General features: G+C 42.4%; 1 protein-coding gene across 1 annotated transcript in view; it reads right to left on the bottom strand.

Moving 5' to 3' along the window:
• ADAMTS5 (ADAM metallopeptidase with thrombospondin type 1 motif 5) overlaps positions 1-12,298 on the bottom strand; it is a 133,336-nt gene extending 121,038 nt beyond the window's left edge. The window contains exon 1 of the mRNA XM_069760863.1: positions 10,276-12,298. Within this exon, the coding sequence (XP_069616964.1) occupies positions 10,276-11,310 (1,035 nt within the window). The 5' untranslated portion in view covers positions 11,311-12,298. The remainder of the gene's footprint in view (positions 1-10,275) is intronic.
• Positions 12,299-14,063: the final 1,765 nt, after the last annotated feature.

Below are 14,063 nucleotides of genomic sequence, written 5' to 3'. Positions count from 1 at the left end.
AAGAGGAAAGATAAGGAATAACCCTTACTAGTCAACCATAAATCAGGTATTGGGAAGCAGAAATGTTGAAATAGTACTTAGTGCTGCTTGTCATATGTCTTTCAGCTTACTACTTGACATTGCATAATATTATTTCATTTGTATTAATATTACTTTGCTCTTTAGAATATAATGCTGATTGGACAAAAGCCTTAATGTGGTATCATGAGCTCTGGGGTGGATTACCGCGTAACCATAAAAGCCAACGTACAAAGTCACTCCAGGTAATGTTTTATCTCGAATTCCAAGGTCGTATTTGTTCGCCAGCTCTAGATTTTCCTGCGTTCAGCTAATGCATACCTTTAGTGCATTTCACAGTTCCCAACCACTCGTGAGATGTATTTCACTGACAGATGAAATGCAAATATTATTTCTTTAGCACATAGACACTAAGTTCAAAGCCAACATAACCGGTAAACAGGAATGGAAAATGTACCTCACGCATTTGCTTCACGGCGGGTAAACATGCCATGGAGAAGACGACATCTAGACGTTTGGACTTGGCAAAGGCAACACTCACAGCCCATCCAAACACTGACATGGTAAGTTTGGCGTCGCGTCGCCTAGGAACTGACTTTACACATGCAAAACACATTTGCTAAAGTTGGACAGCTATACACACAGCCGTAACTTACTAACCAAAAAAAAACTGCTGAGATCATTGTGAAATAATATGTAATCTCTCAATATCCAGAAAGATTTCTCATTTTGTGCCATACAAGGTTATGGATTTTGTATTCATTGTTCTTCTGAAATAAAAGGTTAACTCGGGAAAGCCGCCACAAATATCATTTTTCCAAAAGGGCCTACGATATTACAATACTGCAGACGTCGTTACTGCAAAATTCCAAACCCATTGCTTCATTGTTTCAAACATATTTAGGAAGCTGACATCTCCTGGGGTTATGGTACGTTGGACAAACCGTTTTAGCATATGTTTCGAGTTAGTTTCATGAAATTTACGGGGACTACCTATTATAGATCCGGATCTGGAAAACAAATACTACATTGTGTTTCTTTTACAATCTAAATTTAACATCTTGTTTATTTGGACTAATTATATATATTTTTTTACAGACTTTCATCTTCACGAAAGGACTTGCCAAGGGAAGGTGGCCAAAGGTTAGGCTCACACGTACTGTATCTTCTTAGAACGTGATCTAGAGTTTCTTAATCAGATTAAGACCATCAGAGGAGGAAGGGGACATCTGCAGCCGCACGGTGACTTATAAATAGAAGAATAGATTTCGCTTAGGTCATAAAGTTTCTCCTTAACAGGATGGATCAGCTTATATATAATGCAGAAAGAATGCACAAGGGCAGAAAAGCAAAAGTACCTGCTAAGAAGCAGTTCCAGCTCTAGAAGTTATGCCATGCCATCTGGACGAGTGGTTTCCACGAGGCATTCCAAGGACATTTTTTCCAAACCTCTGATGTGGAAATGAATTTATAAACTCTGAAGCTGGCATGCAACATCTAACATGAAATGAAAAGACGGGGCAAATGTAAAGCATTGGAAACTGACGATATTGTTACACTTGAAGAATCTAACGATTGATGGATTAGTCTGGGTCACTGGGGACAGTTTAGCTCTAGGATGAGATTTGGGCCACCATAGGAGATGACTTTCCCTTCAGTAGTCACTGGACAAAGACGGTTTGTCGTCGGAAAATAGTTTGTGGGCATTTACGCTTACCGACCGATGATGTCCTCCCAGTTATGCGAGACAATATGTCACTTTCTATTTTCTGCTTAAATCTTTTTAAGCAAATTTTGCAAGATACAGATGGAAAAACATGGCAAGATGGACCCATGTGTATGGTAAAAAACAAATGGTTTCTCAAGAGATTCTTCAAAGTATTTTTTTAGGAAACAGAAATGAAATGTCCTTTCAGGATCTTCTTCAATTAACTTATCAATGTTATCAGAATTGTGATGAAAGTCTGTAGTCATTCTATATGACTGCATACTTCAGAATCCACAGAGGGCACTGCAAGCTTTCAGGATACTCCGATGCTGGTGACAAGAGCGGGCGGTGCGATATGCACACTTCTGGCGGCATTCCGACTAAACATGTGCACCTCACTCACTTGTATTGAGCAAGACCCTGCAGGTCTAGTTAGAAAGTGTGCCGGGAGTATGTATATGTCATACTTGCAGTCACACGACTGTCCTCTCTTGTCGTCGGTACCGGAGAGTGTTGACAAAGTTCAGTGACGTAATGTGAGGATTCAGAAGTCTGTAATCGCATAAATTGACTGCAGATTTTTATCACAAACATGGACAACCCCTCTAAGCAAGCCTTTAGCTTTTCGTAGCTGTCGGTCTTAGCATTTTGACCTTACGCTAAGGCGCACAAGCTCGGTTTGGCCAAACATGTATGTAACTCGTATTTTAAACAGAGAAAGCTGAAGAAGCCATTTCTAGACTCCTTTGGTGGTGATTTACCTACCATGAGAACTAAAATTCAAATTCTACATCCAATCCATCCTATTTTTCTTCTCCATGTCCAGTTTGAGGAGCTTGGAGGACCCCAATACACGTGCTTGACTTATCCCATCAAAATTGGCAGGTTTGTCTGACATAAGTCTAAGATATATATGGGTTGGTATCTCAAAAGATTTTACTGTACATCTAGCCTTAGAGAACCACAGGACACCTCAATAAAATATCATACAACTGGCATGTCCCTTAATTTCCTGCAGATGCCCATGTTAAGCAATTAAATTTACATTTTGGGACTTTATCACCTCAAACATTGAGTGTTCGCAGAAATGAAACTACTGGTCTTCAATGCAAATTTTGTAAAAGGGCTCTACAGTGTCTTATGAATCAGGTACATCTTCAGGTCTCTTTAGGAATCAAGGCCAGAGTCTAAGAACTACCAATTAGTTTTCGATAAAAATGATCTAAAATGTGGATTAGGTACAAACCATAAAGAAGTTCTATCATGGCCTGCTGCGGTTCTGTGCAATCGGTTTAAAAAATGCTGCAATACTAATTACCTTCGGGAAGAAGCTCTGCTTTGTAAATGAAATGTAGTCGCTTGATCACATTCGTAGCCCTCCATTCTGTAAGAAAATAAATGTACACTGCTCTTGTTCACACTAGTCAGTAGGACTAAATAAAGAGTGATGCGGCGCTGATTGGACCTAAATGGGCACCATATACATGGTGCCTATGGTGCATATCCTCTTGCATGATCCCTTTCTCCTTAAACAAGTCAGTACAGTCATGAAGTGTAGGCTATTAAAAAAAGACTTGCTTAGCTGACTCAGCTGTTCTGTAAAATGCTGACTAAATTGAATGAGAACGCAGATCAGTGGCTGTCACACCATGATGTTCACCATCCCAGATATGGGATTTTCTAAAAAAAATACAGTCTAACTTAAGAATTCCTGTGGTTCCATTTATTGATCTAAGGAGCTAAAAAGAGAGTTTTTAAAGCTCACTTCTCTTTCCCATGAAGGAAACGTAACGGCTCCCATAAATATTAACTGAAAATTGCAAGAACCTGTTGATTATGGTGAGATTGATTGACTGTCTGATATATATGGGATTCCGACTCCAGACTCTTCCCCGATAGATGATCCATTTTTTTCTGGGCATAAAAGCCATTGACACATTGATAGAAATGTCTGGTAGCAGCTGTAACCACTCTGCCTTGGAAATACATGGATGCGCAGCCGGATGAAAACAATCTCATGAGTATGGCCAGAGTAAGAAACTTTTTAAAGAAGACCAATCTTCACTATGAGGCATTTCAATATGGCACATGATCCATTTTTTTTCGAATAGCTTGACTAAATCTTTGAATACCAGGACAGACCATCTCACTGGAAAAATAAAGTATCCTCAAGGACATCACAATAATAGACCACATGTCCAACAGACAATCCCTTTGAGATGAATTTGGAGCCAGTCCCTGGTCTCTAGACTGTATTTCGTATAGGATGATTCACAAACAACCTATTAAAGCCGCCCTATAATTCAGCCGAACCCACGATATTGGGGAAACAAGTCAACAGTGTAACGTACATGGGGTCTCCTAACTCTCACCTGACCGATATTGTCTGGGAAAGAAGGACCTGGCATGTTGGATTTTTACAGGCGATTCTTTTGTTCACCCTGGAGATAATCCATTGCCTGAGGATTCTGTCAGTGGCTCAATCAAAGGGAACTCAGGAGCACTTGGCTGAGACAAGCATTTCTGTGTATGGAGGATCTATGGTGAGATAGCTGTCACCATAGAACTATCTAACGCTACATTCATGCATCCGTGTGAGTTTTACCATCCAAAAGAAATGGACTTTCATTCTCTGGTTACATTAGGTTTTTATTCCAGTCCCTTTTTTTCCCTGAATTTTTTTTGCCTTTTGACCCTTAACTATTTGACTACTCGAACAACCCCTTCTGAATCCCTATGTCACCCTCCCAGTAAAACACTTATACACACCTTCAGTGCCGGCGTCATTCCAACAGTGCCATCACTGGTTCTCCCAGGGATTGTGTGACATTGTTATGTCACGAGATCCTTGTGGCCAATCAGCCCTGGCTTCACTCTCTTCTTTTCTGGACGTAATTGACATCTGAAGGAAGTAAAAGGGCAACCACAGCACTCATTTCTTGATTTGTCTGAAATAAGGGAGAATGAAGCCAATGCTGGTTAGCTGCAAGGATTGCATGACATAACAATGTCACACGATATCTGGGAGAACCAGTGCTGACACCATTGGAATGACTCCGGCGTTGGAGGTGAGTATAGGTGTTATCAATCTATAGGGGTAACATAAGGATTCAGAAGGGGTTGTAGTCCAAATAGTGAACATCCCCTTTAACATTGTGTCCGTTAAAAATGGATGAAACTTGGAAGGAACTCTAAAGTACAACGTCTGTCTTCCTAGTTTCCTAAACATCTCCTGGATCCCCATAGACTTTAGTAGTTGAGTCTAATCCACCAAATGGATCGGAGTCATGGATCCATCTTTAAAACTGATGTACTGTATCTATGGCTCCACATTCGCATGTTCAGTATTTGGTCAGTATTTTACATCAGTATTTGTAAGCCAAAACCAGGAGTGAGTGATAAATGCAGAAGTGGTGCATATGTTTCTATTATACTTTTCCTCTGATTGTTCCACTCCTGGTTTTGGCCTACAAATACTGATGTGAAATACTGACCAAATACTGAGCGTGAGAACGTGGCCTTAATGTAATAGATACAAGGTGGTCCTCAGATCTATTACTCTGGTGTGCCCAAGAAACCCCAGCCTGACCCAGCATCACTTCTCGTCATATTGTGCATAGTAAAACTGTGGCAGATGTTGGCAGTTTCTATGAAGCTAATGGCATAATCAAAGGGTTAAATGATCCATCTTACATACTGAGGTTTTAAGCATTCACATCTGATTGATATTAAAAATAAAAAAAGTGTAAATCTTACTATTTGCTCTGAGTCAAAGAAAGTATGTTTTCATTGCTGCTTACGATAAGACTTTCTCTCTGAACTTTAATACCTCTCTGTGGGTAAAATTGAAACTCACGTCTTACCCACGAACCACAGGAGCTACATTACCCACGCCTTTCCTCAAGGCTTCAGGCTCTCTCTCAAATATAAAGCAGCCGGCCAAGATACAAGTCAGCCAGCTGTAGCAATCCTCCAGGGCCTTGTTTAAACCTTCAGCTGCAGATCTCACATTTCCTCCACCCAACCTGTCGAGAGCTTCGTTATGAAGTGCTCGGTGTGACCCCAGGCAAATATGGGGATGCCAAAAATAAGTGAAAAAAAAACAAACAAACTGTTTTTCCTGAAAGATGAAAACATAACCATAGCTTTGTGCGTTTGGTACTTTTTTTCTTTTTTTGCCAACGGTTGTTATGTCACGTTTGTTTCTTCAGGTAGAAGTCGGTGATGTCATCCTACAGGCATCCACGTTTCCAGGTCTGGATGAAAACATGTTTGTCACGTCAATGTACAAAATTATGCCGCGTTATGGATCCCCTATAGCGTATATGACACGTAGACAGGCTTCGACTGGCCCACAGGAACACAGGAGAATTCTCTGGTGGGCCGCCACTCTCTTATATGAGCAGTACTTGGCCCATTATGGTTGAATTACTATGTGCAGACAGAGGCGGCATCTCATTCATTTAACAATCTACCCAGCTCACTGTTATATAAATTTCATAGAATCATAGAATGGTAGAGTTGGAAGGGACCTCCAGGGTCATCTGATCCAACCCCCTGCTCGAAACAGGATTCACTAAATCATCTCAGACAGATGTCTGTCCAGCCTCTGTTTGAAGACTTCCATGGAAGGAGAACTTACCACCTCTCATGGCAGACTGTTCCACTCATTGATCACCCTCACTGTCAAAAATTTGTGAATGAGGATAATGTCACATGTAGCTAAGAAGTGGGGCCCTGGAGTCGGTTACTAGTGGGCCCTTGGCACCCCAGTCCAACACTGCACTTAGACGTGACTTTCTTATAGGAAGGAGAGGAAGAGGACTAGAACTCTAGTGCCACCTACTGGAAGTAGCAATCCTAATAGTCAATGTCGACCCTTTAACGAACCTTGTCACATGACTTAGGATAATAGCCAAACCAGAATCTCAATGCAAATCGAGATTCTGGTTTGGCTATTATCTTAAGTCATGTGACAAGGCTCGTTAAAGGGTCGACATTGACTATTAGGATTGCTACTTCCAATAGGTGGCACTAGAGTTCTAGTCCTCTTCCTCTCTGAAGAGACAATTTGCATATTTCCCAGAGGAGCATTGCGGCTTTAAGTCTCCTCACCTCGACTTGCTTAACATGCCACTCTCCGCAAGGAGAAACAATACTTCTTGGATTATAGGAAGGAGGCATACATGTGTAGGAGCTATGACATCTTGAAGTTTGTCATTTGTCATCTGTCACCACCAGCTGAGACTATTCTCAACCAAGGGACTCGATAGAGAATGATAAGCTGCAAACGTGACACTTATTTCTTGGATGGATGATGAAGATAATATTGCAGGAATCTTCCCATACTCGGAGCAGAAGGCAGAAGCGCCAGCCCCAGGCTCTCCATGTGGAAGGAATGTGCTTATTCCAATTACTCATAGTGTCAGGGAATATCTCCTTAGTATAAAGCCTGGGTGGACCTCTCCCACTGTGTATACAGAATGTCTGTGCCGGAGAACAACTGTAAGATGTTATTAGGGAACCCACTTCCATAATAATATATCATTGGAAACACCTGCTTGGAACGACTGCAAAAATACTTGCATGGAGACACCAGGTATTCGGTTATTACAGACGCACAAAGATTTCTATTTTTTGAGCTGTAATGTAATAAGACCGGCTGATTTTTTTTTTTTTTACAGAATTGAGCAGCTCAGTGGAGGTCATGGTAATTCAGCGTATCACAAATGTAGGTAACCTATAGCTCCTAGCTGTAAAGTCCCAGTGTGCCGCGCATACTTACACTGCGCAGCTTTTGGCAGGCTCGTGATTCCAGGCTGCGTGCCAGGCAGTGATAAACTGGAAGTCTCAGCCTCTGCTTCATAGTGTACTGGATACAGCTTGTGCTGAGACTTGTAGTTCTTCACTATCACTACCTGGTGCGTAGCCAACATATCTAATGGAAATAAACTAGAATGCCAGACAAGTATTGGGATGTTCCATGTAAGACGAAGCAAGGAAATGAGTATTGCTGCCAAAGGAGAAGGTAGTGGTGGTGGTGGCGGGACTGTGAGTGGAGAAGGTAGTGGTGGTGGTGGTGGGACTGTGAGTGGAGAAGGTAGTGGTGGTGGGACTGTGAGTGGAGAAGGTAGTGGTGGTGGTGGTGGGACTGTGAGTGGAGAAGGTAGTGGTGGTGGTGGTGGGACTGTGAGTGGAGAAGGTAGTGGTGGTGGTGGGACTGTGAGTGGAGAAGGTAGTGGTGGTGGTGGTGGGACTGTGAGTGGAGAAGGTAGTGGTGGTGGTGGTGGGACTGTGAGTGGAGAAGGTAGTGGTGGTGGTGGGACTGTGAGTGGAGAAGGTAGTGGTGGTGGTGGTGGGACTGTGAGTGGAGAAGGTAGTGGTGGTGGTGGTGGGACTGTGAGTGGAGAAGGTAGTGGTGGTGGTGGTGGGACTGTGAGTGGAGAAGGTAGTGGCGGTGGTGGGACTGTGAGTGGAGAAGGTAGTGGTGGTGGTGGTGGGACTGTGAGTGGAGAAGGTAGTGGTGGTGGGACTGTGAGTGGAGAAGGTAGTGGTGGTGGGACTGTGAGTGGAGAAGGTAGTGGTGGTGGTGGTGGGACTGTGAGTGGAGAAGGTAGTGGTGGTGGGACTGTGAGTGGAGAAGGTAGTGGTGGTGGTGGTGAGACTGTGAGTGGAGAAGGTAGTGGTGGTGGGACTTTGAGTGGAGAAGGTAGTGGTGGTGGTGGGACTGTGAGTGGAGAAGGTAGTGGTGGTGGTGGGACTGTGAGCACCAAGACTGCACTTGTAGTTCTGTTAAACTACCTGAGAGGCAGCATGCTGCATACTGGCCAATGGCCGGCTCAGCGAAACCCCGTCTATCCTGCAATATCGACTGCTGTAATTAACACACTGATGATAAACAGGTGGAATACAGGCTGTAGAAGAACTACAAGTGACAGCCTACCGTTTATTTATATTGTAGAAACATTGATAGTGCCTGGAACCCAATCATTTCAAAATAAGTTTGGAACCCAATAATTAATATGTGGTGGCACTACAAGTCACAGCATTTCAAGCCCTCTCATAACATAAGAAAATGATAGATAGATAGATGATAGATAGATAGATAGATAGATAGATAGATAGATGATAGATAGATAGATAGATAGATAGATAGCGATAGATAGATAGATAGATAGATAGATAGATAGATAGATAGATAGATAGATAGATAATAGATAGATAGATAGAGATAGATAGATAATAGATAGGTAATAGATAGATAGATAGATAATAGATAGATAGATAGATAGATAGATAGATAGATAGATAGATAATAGATAGGTAATAGATAGATAGATAGATGAATAGATAGATAATAGATAGATAGATCATAGATAGATAGATAATAGATAGATCATAGATAGATAGATAATAGATAGGTAATAGATAGATAGATAGATAGATAGATAGATAGATAATAGATAGGTAATAGATAGATAGATAGATAGATAGATAATAGATAGGTAATAGATAGATAGATAGATAGATAGATAGATAGATAGATAGATAGATAGATAGATAGATAGATAGATAGATGATAGATAGATAGATGATAGACAATAGACAGATAACAGATAGATAGATAGATAGATAGATAGATAGATAGATAGATAGATAGATAGACAATAGATAGATAGATAGATAATAGATAGATCATAGATAGATAGATGATAGATAGATAGATAGATAGATAGATAGATAGATAGATAGATAGACAATAGACAGATAACAGATAGATAGATAGATAGATAGATAGATAGATAGATAGATAGACAATAGATAGATAGATAGATAGATAGATAGATAGATAGATAGATAGATAATAGATAGATAGATCATAGATAGATAGATGATAGATAGATAGATAGATAGATAGATAGATAGATAATAGATAGATAGATGATAGATAGATAGATAATAGATAGATAGATCATAGATAGATAGATAATAGATAGATAGATAGATAATAGAGATAGATAGATAGATAGATAGATAGATAGATAATAGATAGATAGATGATAGATAGATAGATAATAGATAGATAGATCATAGATAGATAGATAATAGATAGATAGATAGATAGATAGATAGATAGATAGATAGATAGATAATTGATAGATAGATCGATCCATAGACAGACAGTACTCTGAGGTTGGATATACTGGAGTTGGAGTTATTAGTCTCAGCATCACACTTCCATCCAATCGATCTAATTGCCTGTTTATAACATGCCAAGTAAAGAAGAACTACAAGTTTCAGCAAATCCAGCTTGGTAAAGTGCATGGAATGGCTGGTTGAACAAAACCCCACAGACATTTTGATCAGGAGCCATAAAGCACTGTATGAATGGGACCTACAGCACACTAAAGTCTTACAACCAGTAATTCCCACGCACAGTATTGTGGTTTAGCCTAAATACACATCGCCATAAAAAAGCCAAAGCTATAAAGTGCTGGCAGGTCATGTAAGGAGAGGAGGCAGCGCAGCCCCGGTGCACCGGCACTCACCTCCCTGGTGAAGAGGATGGCCGCATCGTAGTGCTGATCGTGCTCATCGTCCAGCTGGTTGTGTTGATGTTGCCATTTGCAGAAGTTCTTCAGAGTTGTGGCCGCGTTCTTGCTCACCTCCGGCCCCTTTTCCTTGTCAGTGACCATCACCACCTTCACTACAGCCAAGCGGATGTGGTTTTCAATACTGGGATGACTGTAAAGCCTGGAAGCTATGGAAGCCAAGGTCAACAAATAATGGTGGAGGTCCTTCCCATACTTCTTGTACATAGATTCATCAGCTACCAGGAGGAGCTCCACATGTCTGGATTTGGATATGGATCTCCTCTGGCGTCTTTTTAGTGTGGTTCCCTCCTGTAGTAAGAAGGTTTCCTTGAAGTTGGGGTCAGTTGCAATGCTTTGGTTGGCTTGGTGTGGACTGCTCCACCTATGGTGGTCTTCTCTGTGATGCCTCCTGGAGTTATTCCCATGTTTGTGGAGGTGATTTCCAGACCCTCTGGTCTCACAGCTGGCTCTGCTAGGAACAGTCTCAAAACTGAAGCGATCCTTGATAAAAACATGCAGGACCCTCTCAGAGCCATCTCTGTACACCTGCCCCACTCCAGCCTTGCCCTTGATTAAGGGTTTGATGGTATAATGGGCATGCTTGACTGCAAAGAAGCCATCCAGACCCCCACACAGGTTGAAGACGGCCAAGGACTGTGGGCTGGAGTCTACAGTCCCCCTGTAGAAGCAATGCCTATGGAAACGATGCTGAGGATGCAGACGTCCCAAGTACTTGGTGCTGAAGTGAGGAGAAAGCAGCATATCGTCCCTTTCCAAGTCCAAAATAAACTTCTTGCCATCTGCGTAGAGGATGTAGCCCACTTTACCTCCTCCGGCGTAGATCTGGTCAATATTTTGCACTATCCCACTCCTCCTCTGGGGCTCAGAAGATGGGTGATGTTTGGAAGAAGCAGGTGGATCTCCATGCTTGGTGTCCGCAGTCCTGGCAGAAATAGCAGCAGCAAACATTACTAGCAAAATCAGCATCATTGTTCTCCCTTGGAAATTGGAGAGAGAGTAGGAAAGAAAAAAAAAGGAAAAAGAAAAAAAAAATAGAACTAGCCTGGGGGGATGAATGAGCCAGCAGTGAAATGTCAACAGAAGCAGAGACTGGGCTAAACTTTCTTGGAGGGGCAGCAGCAGCAGAGGTGACTTTATTTCCTCTCCTCCATCAGATCCTGGTAGTAAATGCTGGATCCCAGGCACAATCCTCCCAGCCTTGGGCTCACACAGCTGTTAGCATCTGCACCACTTAACTCCTTGAGAACCAGGGAGGATTTGGAGCAGGGGGTCCTGGTGGATGAAGAAGACCTGTCCCTCTCGGAGGGGTCATCCACGCTCGCGCACGCTCAGCATGTGTTTGCACTTACTCGCCCGGTGTGGATGTGAAGAAGAAGAGAAGAGAAGAGAGATTGTGAAGATGAGGAGGAGGAACAATGAATTTATACTGGAATGCTTTATAAATGTGAGTAGTCACTGCCTCTTAAAGGGAGTGCTCCCTCCCTCCCACACTGCCTGCAATCATCACACGCAGGAAAGTGTTACACTCTGGGAATGGCGTTTTTTTTTCTTCTTCTCCTTCTTCTTTCATTCTCCTTCTGGATCTGCTATTTCACAACTGTCCTGACTTCATCCGAGACATAACATTTATCGCAATTTAATGTCTCGTCCTGGAAACTTTTTACAGGAGGCTCCGAGAATAAAACGTGATGTTGGGGGTGGTAGTCACCCCGCTGTGAGTAGTGCACCGCCTGGGCTAGGAATTTCCCATTGACTGCAGTGAGGCTGTATACCATGGCTGGACATACCTGCCCTGAGTCCGTTACCATCCGCACTGTCGGCTCATAGATTGTCTGTCACTTAATTGTTATTATTGATGGGAAATGTTGACTTTTTAGGGTCCTCGGTGACTTGGCATGCTGTGCCGGTGGCATCCTGTAAATGCTTCTTATTGCAGCTGAATAAACACCAGCTCCACCATTTGTCTTGCGAAGCCTTCATCCGTCTCTCATCTTTAAGGGGCTGATTACATAACCTTAAGGTAGGTCACACATAAAGGGATCAGCAGAAATGTGTCATGAGAAATGAAATGGATTCTATGCACCAGTAATGTACTGGGAGGGGGAGGGGGAGGCTGCACGCAGATGACAAGTGGATGGGAATCCTGATTTCAGATAGCCTTTCCACCGACGAGATCCTTAATATATTCTACATAGTGATTAAACTGCAGGGAGAAATACATTTCTCGTCACAAAAAAGGGGGAATTGGGGAAAGAGTCACTTCTCTGTTATGTGAGAAGAGGTGAAAGTCACAAGAAAGGCATGAATGGAAACGGTGTATCCTTAATAAACAGGCTAAAATACTTGTCTGTGGGACTACAAGTACTAGATGGCATCACACAGAGACTGTTCTCCAACTTGTCATATACTACTAGTACCAGAGAGCATCACACAGAGACTGTTCTCCAATTTGTCATATTCTACCAGTACCAGAGAGCATCACACAGAGACTGTTCTCCAACTTGTCATATACTACCAGTACCAGAGAGCATCACACAGAGACTGTTCTCCAACTTGTCATATACTACCAGTACCAGACAGCATCACACAGAGACTGTTCTCCAACTTGTCATATGCTACCAGTACCAGAGAGCATCACACAGAGACTGTTCTCCAACTTGTTATATACTACCAGTACCAGATAACATCACACAGAGACTGTTCTCCAACTTGTCATATACTACCAGTACCAGAGAGCATCACACAGAGACTATTCTCCAACTTGACATATACTACCAGTACCAGAGAGCATCACACAGAGACTGTTCTCCAACTTGTCATATACTACCAGTACCAGAGAGCATCACACAGAGACTGTTCTCCAACTTGTCATATACTACCAGTACCAGACAGCATCACACAGAGACTGTTCTCCAACTTGTCATATGCTACCAGTACCAGAGAGCATCACACAGAGACTGTTCTCCAACTTGTCATATACTACCAGTACCAGAGAGCATCACACAGAGACTGTTCTCCAACTTGTCATATACTACCAGTACCAGAGAGCATCACACAGAGACTGTTCTGCAACTTGTCATATACTACCAGGTACCAGAGAGCATCACACAGAGACTGTTCTCCAACTTGTCACATACTACCAGTACCAGAGAGCATCACACAGAGACTGTTCTGCAACTTGTCATATACTATCAGTACCAGAGAGCATCACACAGAGACTGTTCTCCAACTTGTCATATGCTACCAGTACCAGAGAGCATCACACAGAGACTGTTCTCCAACTTGTCATATACTGCCAGTACCAGAGAACATCACACAGAGACTGTTCTGCAACTTGTCATATACTACCAGTACCAGAGAGCATCACACAGAGACTGTTCTCCAACTTGTCATATACTACCAGTACCAGAGAGCATCACACAGAGACTGTTCTCCAACTTGTCATATACTACCAGTACCAGAGAACATCACACAGAGACTGTTCTCCAACTTGTCATATACTACCAGTACCAGAGAACATCACACAGAGACTATTCTCCAACTTGTCATATACTACCAGTACCAGACAGCATCACACAGAGACTGTTCTCCAACTTGTCATATACTACCAGTACCAGAGAGCATCACACAGAGACTGTTCTCCAACTTGTCATATACTACCAGTACCAGACAGCATCACACAGAGACTGTTCTCCAACTTGTCACATACTACCAGTACCAGA

The sequence above is a fragment of the Ranitomeya imitator genome, chromosome 3 (genome assembly GCF_032444005.1).
Source record: "Ranitomeya imitator isolate aRanImi1 chromosome 3, aRanImi1.pri, whole genome shotgun sequence".
NCBI lineage: Eukaryota > Metazoa > Chordata > Amphibia > Anura > Dendrobatidae > Ranitomeya > Ranitomeya imitator.
This window is presented reverse-complemented; position numbering and strand designations above follow the sequence as displayed.